The sequence below is a fragment of the Opisthorchis viverrini genome, assembly GCF_000715545.1.
Source record: "Opisthorchis viverrini unplaced genomic scaffold opera_v5_279, whole genome shotgun sequence".
Classification (NCBI taxonomy): Eukaryota; Metazoa; Platyhelminthes; class Trematoda; order Opisthorchiida; family Opisthorchiidae; genus Opisthorchis; species Opisthorchis viverrini.
This window is the reverse complement of record NW_008751940.1, coordinates 189,087-202,134: the sequence shown is the minus strand read 5'-3', so window position 1 is coordinate 202,134 and position 13,048 is coordinate 189,087. Positions and strand designations below refer to the sequence as shown.

At 44.3% G+C, this 13,048-nt stretch overlaps 1 protein-coding gene across 1 annotated transcript in view; it reads right to left on the bottom strand.

Moving 5' to 3' along the window:
* Positions 1-247: 247 nt before the first annotated feature.
* Positions 248-13,048, bottom strand: part of T265_14872 (hypothetical protein) — a gene marked incomplete at both ends in the record, with an annotated part of 68,450 nt that continues 55,649 nt past the window's right edge. The window contains 3 exons of the mRNA XM_009175617.1: positions 248-619; positions 2,242-2,429; positions 5,455-5,692. Of these exons, the coding sequence (XP_009173881.1) occupies positions 473-619; positions 2,242-2,429; positions 5,455-5,692 (573 nt within the window). The remainder of the gene's footprint in view (positions 620-2,241; positions 2,430-5,454; positions 5,693-13,048) is intronic.

The window sequence follows — 13,048 nt, the reverse complement described above, 5'->3', positions numbered from 1 at the left end:
CACTAAAGGACCTACAAAATAAGTTGACGTCAAAATATACGATGTATAGCGCCAAATCCAGTTTGAAATCGCTGAAGTGTATGGTAGTTGTCCAGACGACTAATAGGTTTTAGCAAAAGCTTGGTTCGGTCTTGCGGCACTAAGTATACCCAAGCTTTCTAAGTACAAACGACAGGCCGAATTCATCAGCATGGTTCTGACTGAAACCCGATAAACAGGACGAGTAGTACGAGACAAGTAAAAGTAGGGCTGATATACGATAGCAGAATCGAGCGTATACAGATAGGACTGGTAAAATATGTATAAAAGAACACTGAAAGTACAGTTATCGTCAGTTGATCCTGAAAGCCTGAACCAGATCTCGACAAATGACCGGCATTTCTCAAGTGGATGTTTGTTGTTTCACCAATGGGAGAGATGAAGAGGTGCTTGTTGCTCTCATTACTGGTTCACTATCGGAGAAGCGATAGAGTCAGATAGCAATATGCTCTCCCGCCAATGTGATCGCTGTCACGCAACCGAATCCAAATACCATACCAAAAAAATGAATGAGGAATATGGGTAGAACAGCTTGACCTTGTTCCATACATTGGTCTTCAGATTTTCGCAATTCTGGAAGCTGTTTCCGGCAGCAACAGCCGGGACAAAAGGAGCGTAAAGGAAAAAGCAACATGTAAACAAGGGTAGATAGGATATCTGTGAACTCAGACGTATATTGGTAATGTCTGGGTTGTGGTTATCGTGTTTTGGGCACCAATTTATACTGTGCATGGAAATCATATAGCTTATTGCCACCATCAAGGAGCCGAAAGCGAAAGGAAGAGGTAAGGCAAACCACAATGGGGGCGACTCGAATTCCTTGCAACACATGTGTGACCACCAGGGGCTCTCTCAAAGGCGAGACCTATGAAAAATATACAGCTTCCGTTACAAAATCCCTTTTTGTTACGGTCAAGCACCAAGTATATCCGTAGAAGCTAGTCATTAATCCTCCGGTAATGGCGTGAAATGGGCTCTATACCTGAACGAAGCTATATTGGTCATGGTTGTTTCCAGGTATTTAGCTCCCAGGCGGTTTTCATTATTATTGTTTTTACTGAAACCGGTTTCATCATGAGGTTACCGGCCATCCGGAGCTTGTGTATTCACACATCGATGCTTTCGTTTCTCATACGCCGTGTCATCCACGCGTATCATTCACGTACGCGTGTCATCCGCTCATATTTCAGAGTTCAGGCGCTGTTCCTCACACTCTGCACTAGTCGCCTGAGGATACACAAACGGTAAAATATATCTAGCCAAGCTGAGAAAGCGGGTTGCACCGATCGACTGGAGCATATGCTGGACACACTTTACCTTGCTTGAAGACCCCGAATTCAAGAATAAACATTGTCTGACAACACAGTATCAGTGGAGTAGTCAACAAGGTCAACGGGATATATGTTTAATTCACTGGAAGGTAGTGAGCGGCCTATGGGCATTGTATAGCGAATGACCTTCAACGGCGTAAAGGCACATTTGCTGCGCGGTGCGATCAGCAAACAGGCACGGTTCTTGGTCAACACGTACATACGGTTCTATGAGTTGGTAATCGTCACGTCGCCTAACAACAGTTTTCCACACGAAGTTAGTGTACCAAGCCGAGGTGTAAACAAAATACAACTATTACCGTGACTGAACCGCATCCCTTGGTTCCGTCTGAGTTCGGGTGTATAGCACTTTGGCCACCTCCAGTGCTGAGCTGATTTGTTGGATCTTGAGTGCATTGTATTCTTGAGTGCTGCTAATCCCGACTCTTCAGCTTCCAGTCGTCCTTGACGGTCACCTGTAGATTAAAACCGTCTGAAATATCCAAATGCATGAAACCTTCTTCTGTCGATTTCTCTGGTCCCTACATGCTCCTTATACTTCATAATACATATAATTGTGGAACCAGGCTATTTCACCGCCCTTTATGAAGCACTCCTTCACCTACGTTGCAACACTGTACGTCCCAGTGGAATTTGTCTAAAATCGGTGCTTGCAGTTCCCATCAGGTGATTAGAAACTAATCCTGTTGAAATAGGCACTGGAAGGAATCGGTCGAAAGTACACTCGCTAGAGAGATAGTGACCGCAACGGAGTTACGAAGTCAGGTAAGCAACAAACAATAAGGCCCCCGAATAACGTTTGCCTGGGAAAACATCGGCACATGGAGATGGTTTGAAGAAAAGTTTCAGGGGATCTGAAACGATGACTCACCATATCTGCTAAAGAGATGTAAAGGAAGAATCCACCGGTAATTGCGAAAATATACACCGTAGCATTTGGCATGTCGCCTAAATAGAAACCCACAAAGAAACCGAGGTAGGCACTGCAGGCGGAGGAGAAATTGAACAGGATTGCCATTGGAACAGATAAACCAGAACGCAGCAACACAGCGATATCACCTGCGAAGGCACGAGGAAATGGAATACTGAATCCAGAAGTATATTAAAAGACAGTAGTTTCAAAACATCACGGTGCTTGTCATGTAAGGAGTTAGTAAACCAAATGGTAAGTTCACATAGGTGTAAGTCAGAAGTCAAACGGCATGTGTCAACTCACACGTGTGCTGGAAAAGTTGACTAGATGGTGAGCGGGAGACCATCACGTTAGTGTCACCTAACGAGATGAAAATGAGTGCACATAAGATAGCTAAGGAAATCTGTATGCGATTTAGCACTCGCTTACTCAGTGTAATGTAATTCCGAAAACGACCGGAAATGCGACGCCGAAAAAGCAGCCCCACTGCCAAGTCTACCCTGCAATGTATATAATAAACCGCTGTAATGATGGGTATACAAAAGGATTGTGCTAAATGGCGGTTGCAGATGACGAATTCGGCTTTCAGAATTACACATGAGAATTTTTATGACCTGGTGCCCCTCAGCCAGATGAGAATTCAAGCATCTGGTGAACAGAAGAACTATGTGACCTCGGTGCTAAATGAGGAAAGGTTGGGGTGATTCGTAAGATCCATTTCTTCGCGAAGGATACACAATACTGATTGGTTTTCCTGATATACACAGCACATGTGATTGTGGAGCAGGCGTACTGCGTACAAAACTGCTGAAGATAATCCTATCGTAGTGTATCTGATCTGACGAGTGAATACTGAAGGCGGAAGAGGATAACACTAGGCTATGATGCGCTTATAGCAGACCAGTGAGCCAAGTGCAGCTACCTGCACTAGCCTCCTCCGAGTACCCGAGTCCGGGCAGCCGCTGAAATGAACCTGTTAAATTTAAGTGAACTCATTGTATATTTGTCATAGAAGGTAAGGAGATCAAGTAGCATAGACCTCGGTACTGCAACGCTTAAGGCCTTTGAGTATGACATTCGAACTCCATCAGTTCGGCTCGTATCGCTGATCAGAAGATATATGATTACGGGTTTCGGGCTTAGCAACGAAGAGGAATTTCGATTTACAGTGTAACTATTTCCTATGTAGCTGCGCCGTGATCTCAAGTGACAAACCGCATTTAGGCGGTATCCCGACAACGAACGCAAATACTTAGCTTCAGAGATTGGTTGATATATGATAAACATAATTTCATATGACTCGCGACAATTTACATGATTGTATAGCCATCTAAATAAAACAACAAAGGTGTCAACTGTCCTATGTCCTCAAAAACAAAACAACGGTGAGCGACCTATGTGCATTATTTGGCGAATTGTATGTTGTAACTAACTCATCTTGTCGTCGGGAGGAAAGCGGTCTGAGCAGTCTGTAAATTACGACTGGAAGTCAGGCGGTGAACTAGTGAGCGCACTTATCGTATTTCAGCATTTTAAATATGGTAGACAATGTGTTGTCATGCCAGGGCCGCAGGCATCAGAGGTAGGCGGAAGCGCCCTTGGCCTTCCTGAACCCTGCATTACGGATGCAAGACCTGGCCCCTACAGGTCGAACATATCCAACAGTGTGAAGTGTTTGAAACCCTGTTTAGGACAAGGTGATCCAATTGACTATCCAGCAGCGCTGTTCGTGAACGTTGCTCCGGAATAGCACGGTGATCCCCGCGCCTCGAACGACGTATACTACTGAAGTTCGGATAGCGCTTCGCGGGACAGAAAACAATCACTGAAGAGGTTGTCCGAATGGCATTCAAGATACCGGAGTACTTTCCTTGATCGGGTAATACTCCTGAGCAGTGCACCATCGACCTTTTGGGGATCAACAGACAGGCGTGGTCCCCGAAATGCCAATCAACGTATTTTGTGTTTGAAGACCAAACAAGACTGGTGTGGGCCTATATTTCTTGAAAGCCTGATGAAACTTTCTCTCGCTTGCACTTTAAAATAGGACAAAACAGTTCATGGCAAAGGTGAAATATCAGGAGCAATGCGATAAGCCTACGTTCGGACGCCGAAAATCCCAGCCACCCGAGCGCCTCCACCCTTAGCGAGACTCATCAAGGGGGCGTGGAGGGATCGGGCACAAGACCCTTCGATCAAGCTGTAACTTGCCGACCAGGCTTCTGCCGATCAGTTTCTGCAGCTGGTGATAAAGTCCAACTTGAAATCAATGCTACTTAATAATTTAGCCCCGTTACAATGTTGCTTCACGCTCGAGCGAACGTTTCTGGGTGAATATCCCAAGTTAAACTTTCGTCACACCAGTGCCGGAAGAGCTCACTACAGGAATTTGGGTCAACTGTGCATACGACACAAATCCCTTGTTATAACACTGGAGCAGGAAACCTGCTGTTTACTTTCTCAGGAGAGTAGTGCACCGTCTTTGTACAAATTTAGCGTATTTAACGTAACGCAGTTAACCTGGAGATCCGCTGAGCGCACTGCAAATTCGTCCGGTGTGCAAAGTTGGGTAGCTGGCATTCAGTTCGTGCTTAGTAAGCAGCTGCGTGTCCGCTGATTATTACATCAATGCAAGTGGCAACAGTAAGTTGCTCACTCAGCGATCACAGAGCATTGTTATTTTCTTTTGATCATTCTATCTATGTTGCTCAGGTTTGTGAGACCGTCGCAACCAAGGTAGATACAGGTAATCGAAAATGCTTACAATGATTAGTGACAAAAAGAACGGTTCAAAATTAACCGCCGAAAAGAAGCTGTATTCAGTGTGTACAGAAGTCATTTTTGCATCTGTACAGAGTTGAGCATGAAAATACAATGAACCATGAACAAACGACAAAGTGCGCTGTAAAGGTTTTAGGCCGAAGGCTTGGAGTTATTGTCAGATCCCCTTGGGTGACGATGGAGGTTCAAAACGATAATCAGACTGCTAACGTGTAAAGTAACATGGACGGAAGCAAAAACTAATTGGGTTTGAGAATCCTTTGAACTGGTTAAGGTTTAGGTAAGTGTCCCGCAGTTTCTACGACCAAAAACCACAATCTCAGTGGGAAAAAAAACTGGAACAACATTCTACTAATAAATATACACGCGATTGGGCCCCGCACAACCTACCCAACTCGTGCGGTAACTCTTCACACAACACAGCCAGGGACACGCTTAATCCCAGGCGCATTTCTGTGGCGAAACCAGCACCCATGGAGACGCCATCCATGAAGTTGTGCACTCCATCCCCCAGGACAATCATCCAAACGATTGGGTCCAGTGTGGCTAGACGATGGCACAGATTCTTTGTACAACAGTGGATCGGTGTACTGTCATCGTCCAATCCTTCACATACCACGACGGAATCCTGAGGACAAACGGGAAAAGAAAACCCATACAGCTTTGATGGGACAATAGACTACTAGAATTGTGAATTCTGTTTCTGAGGTAACGAAAGCCCACCAAATAGGCAAGGGTCAAAAGTCGCAGACAAAAATGCGGCGTGTGATATCATCCAATTTATTCTAGAGCGACTTCTAAGCAGACCGTTTCGACCACCGAAAACAATAGATGAAATGAAAATCGTGTCGATTCCGCACAAAAATCAAAGTGTGCAAAATTTACGCTATCTCAGGCTACTGACAAGTAGTGTCATTTTCCTGTGGTTTTCGTCCCCTCATCCTCTGCAATTATTCAGCCGGCGATTTACACGACGAATGACTGCATGAATGCTTGCACTTCTAAATCATCACTACCGGTTCTAAGTAGGTCCGTTCAACACTTTGTGTCTGTCGTCTTTGTAAGTGATTATCCCGGTAGGAGGAAGTTGGTGCTGCACTGAATCGAACGCGAACAGTCAAGGCAATTTCAGTCCGTTACCCACCCAGTCACCCGAACGAATTCGTTCCACTCAATGTTCCCAGTTGTTTAAATCTGAATATTATTCCCGTATCTCTCCAATCCTGAAAGATGCACAGTTTGCCCACACCTCCAGGTATGACGGCACGGGGTATTGCGGCACGGTACACGCCTGTTGATCCCCCTGGTTGTAAGCTCTCCCGCCTGTTCGTTCGATGGCCCGTCCTTTGCTTTTTATGTGTATCCCTTTATTTGTTCAACAGACGGCCACTGCAAATGTTATGAATATCATCTACAGTCTTCCGAATTCTATGGTTTACTATTACCCTAGCTCCTACCACCCAGAGAATGTTTGCCACTGTCGTGTTTTTTTTACACGAACAATGATTTATTCGCTGTCCAGAGTCCCCAGTAGGGATAGCGCTACTTCTTACTTCCTTACTAACAACAGGTTTGTATGAGAGTGAACAGCGTCGAAAGCTGGGTTTGTGGAGACAATCCCACTGCCCTGAATTCTACAACATGGATTTATAGTGATTTCAGCTGAAGAAAGATTAAGCGGTCTAGTAACCTATCGTTTTCGATGAAGGAGGACTAGTCTATGGGATCGAGAGTATTCTGTATCAGTCTACAGAAAGTGGAATAAACTCAAACGAAGTTTCACAGCAAACAAAACTGCAATGAAACATCACAAATAACTTATAGCGCCGGTACGTTTGCTTTCCCAGTGCGGCGATTGTCTATTTGAAAAGACTCTGTTGTAAGAATTGATATTGATAGATCAGATTGGTGCTCCCTAATCTCTATCAAATTTGAAAACATTTGACACTTCCCCACAAGCCACGAAATCCAAAATAATTGTGCTTGTGAACAACACCGACACTTGCCTCACTCGCTTGGTCATTCAGTAAAATGCATCCGAACTCTCTTGAGGATCTACCCGAAGAAGAAGACATGTAATATAAGCGGTTCATCTGCTGAATACCATTAAGCTTACTACGGACAACGCTCATCCATAGATTTCTCATTTTTCCAATATTCTAACACCTCGGCAGACTGCCAGCATCTGACTAGGTAGTTCAACTTCGTTTTCAACTTTTTCTCACCTGCTGAGGCCATTCGCATCACAGGTGACGGGTTTTCTGCTCTACAGTATAACCTTCAGAGAGATAATAAATAAAACAATCACCTAGCTGTAACATTTTTCTGTGCCTGGTTGGCATACCACCCCAAGGAAGCATGAGGGATGGGATACTGCCAGGTTGCCCATGCCTAGACAGGGTAAGTCGACAGACATAGATCGGGTACAAACCTTCTGATCAGTAAACTCGCGCTCTAGAAACTGAGCCATCTCGGCAAGAGAGGCAGATAACGTTCGAGAACTGGCGACGTAGGAAATTTGAGCAGCTGACCAGTTAGATAAAAATAGAAGTCAGTCGCTTGAACAGGATTCATGCCAACATCTGGCTTGACAACAAAAGTTGCCGAAAGTCATCGACCCGAAATACCCATTCTCTAAAAACTGTCGTGTCTTTGCAACAAACACAGGAGATCGTTTTTCAACACTTGGAAAGCTCAAACGGTACAGGAAACGATACTTGTGGTATCAGATGTGCACCATTCTGATCGCTCAAATTGTATTACAGCTCTGCTCAATCAGTATTTCGTCAGGAACAGGATAACCAAGATAAATTCGATACAAAATAAAGGTTGCGTGTGTATCTGAGTTCTTTCTGGATTGTTTGAAAGTGCAGTGTTATCGAGAATCTCTACCGGTCGGACAGCTGAAGGTACACAATATTCTGCACACCGTGTATATTTGCAATCGGTTCCTAGCACTCCCTGGGAATGGAAAAGTCGAATGTTTCCTCTTCTTTGATGTCAGTCGATTTGTGTTGTAGCTGCTTGTCGATGTTTGTAACCGGAAATGACTCACCGGGCTTGTACGTGAATCTTGGTAGCCTAACCCCAAATCCTCACCACCACCAAGTTAAACGGGTGCTTTAGGAAGTGCTGTCATTTCCCTGTTGTTCTTTGCTTCTTGAGTCCTATCAGCGTAAACATATTGGTGACATTATGACTGATTGTGACTACCACGGTTAACCAGTTCACACGGGAGTACAAACTGGGTTGAACGAACTAGTCAAACGGTCCCAAGAATAGTCCTACTTTCCTATCACTAGGAGACTCGACAAAGTTTTTACATCCATAACCGCATCGTTAGGCGATGTGTAATGCCACGGTCTCAAATAAGGAAAAACAAAGTGGGAATTTGGTTTTTGTACGGTAGCAATAATTGACTCAAAGAACTATACAGACCCCGACAAATGGAACACTCGGGTTTCAAGGATAAAAACCATGCGAGCGAAACGGATTCAAGCACATGAAGCAGGCACATACTGCTTGGTGGCCTCAAGGTCAAACAGATGAAGTGGATCGAGTTAACAGCTTACAGTTCGCTTGAACGCACCAGACACATTGGCGGTGAATTTACAATGTATGAAAACAGGAGAATACAAATATACTGACAGAAACTACAACCTTGGTATTTTCGGAATCAACAAAGCCGAGGTAACAGGGTACATTGCGTTTGAAGGTGCATGATCATTAGTTGGATAAATGGAGCTGCATAACTCTCAGGTTTAGGAATATGAGCGACGTACAACGGTCGGTAAAGTTGTCCGTTTCAACAAATATTTCTATCTGAGGGTTGAGTGCAAATCAAAGAATGACACTCTAGACTATAGAAATAACGGGATGTGACAGTATGGCTTTGAGTAAATCAAGAGAAAGCTGTCACACTTCCCAATAGGGTCATCTAATAGAAACAAAGAAAACTAGTCAGCAATACGATGTGGACTGCCCTTTCGGCAAATCAATATTTTGGCCTAAAGTGACCACTTATATCGCAATTCTTAACAATATGACAAACATGTTACCTTGGGAAGTCTTATTCGGTCTCGAAACCAGGCGGGCCAATACTATACGCATACTTGGTGCCATTGTGGACAGCTATCGAAAACACATGCGGCAATGTCGCGTTTTCGATGACTTCATTAGCTTGCCAGCGGATAAGTCGTACGAGTTAGTATTAAAAAATCTGATAGTAGTGAAACCTTACGCATGGAACTGCTATCGTTAGAACGATGTTCTTCCAGTAACCCTGTTCCGGTAATCCCAGAACAGTTATCCGATAAGGGGAGTTGGTTGACTGGTAGTCTGCTAATCCTGGTTGTTAGAAACGATCGGCAGGATCGCAAGATGAAACTGTATAATATGGATTCTGCGGGAACTGTTCTCTCAGGAAACGATTTATTGTGATATTTTCTGATTAGAAGATAATGTTTAAAGCTGGTGTTCACATTCGAATTTGTTTACAATAAAGTACATCCATGCGCCGGTTTAATCAAAATCCACACGTTACACATCTCGATGGTTTGTGGCTAACCGCAGAAACCATGCTCATGTTTGCAACACCCAACCGCTCGAAAGTTTTATCAGTTTCACGTTAGGAAGTAAAATGTCGGATCTTGTTGATCGTCGACGTAGCACGTGCGTCCGGTCTTTGCGCGTCTGCTGCTTTTTACGTGAAACTGAGCACAACGGATTATCCACCCGCGTTGTATGCGTCAGATCAGTGGACAAGAGCGTTCACACGCCCCAAAAAACCGTGGTGGAATAAAGTTTTGCAAATTGCCTCCCCGAACATAAGGACCAAACACAAGCTGACGTAATTTAGCTCGGACAAGCCAAGCAGATGGAATTATTCCTTGTTTTCTGTCGGATGGATTGCTAAACCGAACGACTCTTCCACTTTGCCTTTATCACCAACCAACCCATCGATTGATGCATCATATCCATTAAATTTCAATAGACAAGGAGAAGTCATCTTCGACAGCCCACGATTTACTGCGTCTTTCCTATTCACCACAGAGTCAAAATTCACAAGCTTCTATTCTGTTTACACCAACTCCATGAGCATACCCTTGTAAAAATAGAAATAACCGATGCTTTCGGTCTACCCGACACGCCAACACACATTGAACAGGCCGAAATCGACGGGTGGAAATGCTCGTGTTCCAAAAGGTGAATGAAAGATGCGTCCGCACCAACGGCTGAACTAGCAGCTTGGATTCTACAATAAGACAGTACCGTAATCCCATCTTCATCTTCCGTACACATCAGCATCAATCCCGTGACATCTTTAAAATAATCCGACGGCTTATTGGGATTTGGAGGGATTTTAAACCATAAAAAAGCGGAACACTGCACGCCGGAATGGAAAATCACAGGACTTGAGTTTCGCTCCTACAATAGCTCATCACCAGCGCATATCCTGGGCCGTAAGTAAAGACTACACAAAACATGAAAATACGAGTAATCTAATTATTTACTGGTCAGGTAAATTGCAACTTCGGGGTTGCTATAGATGTGTTGCGACAACGATCGCTGAATGACCTAGTTTAACTCAATAGCTAGAGAGAGAGAGGGAGAGTGAGTGAGTGAGTTGCAGTCAGCACTAAACTGCAATGAAAGTAGTCACCAGATGTACTGGTTGTGACTTCGTTACTTCAGTAGATATTACACCACCACCCAAGGGAACATCGCCTGTTTTAATAATCTCTGTCCGCCTACATCGGTTGTGGTAACTTCGCAACAGAGTACCACTTAGTTGGCAATGGGTAGGATATCAAATAGGGGTGTTTACTTGTTCGATTGTGATATTCCTGATTCCGGTGCAGAGTGCATAGCGTTGTGACAACATCCAGCACACTGCTCGTTGAGCAGTCATGCCAATAGAGTTCGAAACATATCTACCGGTTCAGTATGGAGTTTCCAAAGGAATGAACAAGTAACTGAAAGAAGCAGCCAAGGACCAAGACAAAAGTACAAAAGAACGAAATTCAATTCTATGCAATTGTAATGTTCGTAGTCAACTCCTCCGGACAAACCATTCTAGGAATAGGAAGTTTAATGGGGTCCGAAAATGCAGCCATCAAACTTTGGACGAAATCAACAAGTGTATCAGACTCCAGATGAAGAATATCCAACGCTATTCGGGGAAAGTTCCTGCCTGGAAGAATGAGTGTGACCAGTCCTATGATGCTCCTTCGATACTGGAATCATTGTACACGGTTTTGTAAGAACGTGGAAGATCTGGGAGTTTCGTACGTGTAGCTCAAAAGGGCCAAATTGCAGGGACATCCTGGTACAGATGCCTATTTTTGCCACGCTGTGATGAAAATCCCCCACACTGTCACTCAAAACCGAAGTTATCATAGAAACTTGATGACGAATGACCAAAATCAGTTAAGGTTATATAGCGGTTAGGGGTGTCTCTCGCCTGTGTACGTTTTCCGAGGATGACAGGAATACTCAAACGAGTACAGCTCGAATTTTTTTTGATAGCAAGCAGCAGGTCTATCGTTCCTTTCTCAAGTTCGAAGACAAACACAGAATCAACATAACTGTTTGTCTTGATTGACGAATGTTTTCGTTTTGCAGGCGATTCGACAGGCAGCAAAGCAAACAACACAGAAATGTAGAATAGGATAAACGTATACAGGTGACGGAGGCTTGCACCGAACTCGTCAACAACTCACTTGACCTCATGCAGAACTAGTCCACAGGACGGCACGAACCACGGTAAAATTTGAAGGGTGAACACAGTGGCCCAATGGGGCAAGATTCTATTCTGACAGAGCTGGACAAATGCACCAGCCTCTTATCTCCAACGAGGCCTAAGTATGTGATTGTTCTGAAACTACATCGGTTGTTCGATCATCACATCCACCTTTCCAATTATCGTGCGACTGGTGCTTCTTTGGTTTACGTGAACATGGCGGTGCTGCGCACAACGGATCAGCAGGTTGTGTTGCTGAATGTTCCTCGGGTTTCGGCTAGTCGCCTTGGTGCGTTCGTATTATAGTATGGCAAGACTACCACGGCTATGGTTGTATGTGCACAGAAAGCAACTACTTGTTTCCGGAATAGATCACTTCAGTGCGTGAAATTTCACTGTTAGATCCAAATGCGACAGGACGCGTCTTACAGTGCTGCCAAGAACCCGACCTCAACAAAGTGGGTGTTACTGAACAACTCATTTATAAAAATTGTTTACAAGTGCCAGGAAAAAAATGGGAGGATAACGGACAGATGATTCAAACACTGCGTGAATCCGAACAAAAGCGGGAGTGTTTTCAATCAACCTGAAAAGGCTTGGAAGCGACTGAGAACTCATGTTTTAATAAGGCTTTGGTAAACGATCGGTAGTTTTAATTGGGCGACGTTTCGCTTTTCACACAAAAGCTTCATCAGGCCAAGTGAGCAGGTCACCAAATGAGCCAGATTATACGGCATACGGGGGAACTAACCAGTATGTCCTCTTCGGATTACCACACAAGATCAGTGTTGAGTGTCAATTAACGACTCTTGTCGGTTAGTGTGGTTGCTAAAATCTTGAACTGATGGGTTGGAGGAGTTTGAAATTAGTTCCGATCGGCTCTTCTTTCTTAATTTTCCACTTTATGTTGCTTCAATTGATGATTCACCTCGGGTGCCACTGGTAGATTTTCCTTGGTCATTGTGGGCTTGTGAGTGCCGAGACAATTTAGTTGGGGGAGGAAGGGTGAGATCACGTGGAGTTCAGATGTTGACTACTCCTCCTTCTGATGACCGCACACCAACACATGTCAGCTCGACTGACCCAAATCCGTTATCCACACGCTTGCCAGTTCCCAACTCGAGTGACAATGAGTCAGCCACCGATTTCGGGCAGCCGGTCATAAGCACAGCAACAACTTGTAGTTGGTGTAATGTAATGTTGTTGTAATGTCCTACTCATAAGGTTGCTGAAAATTCGTCG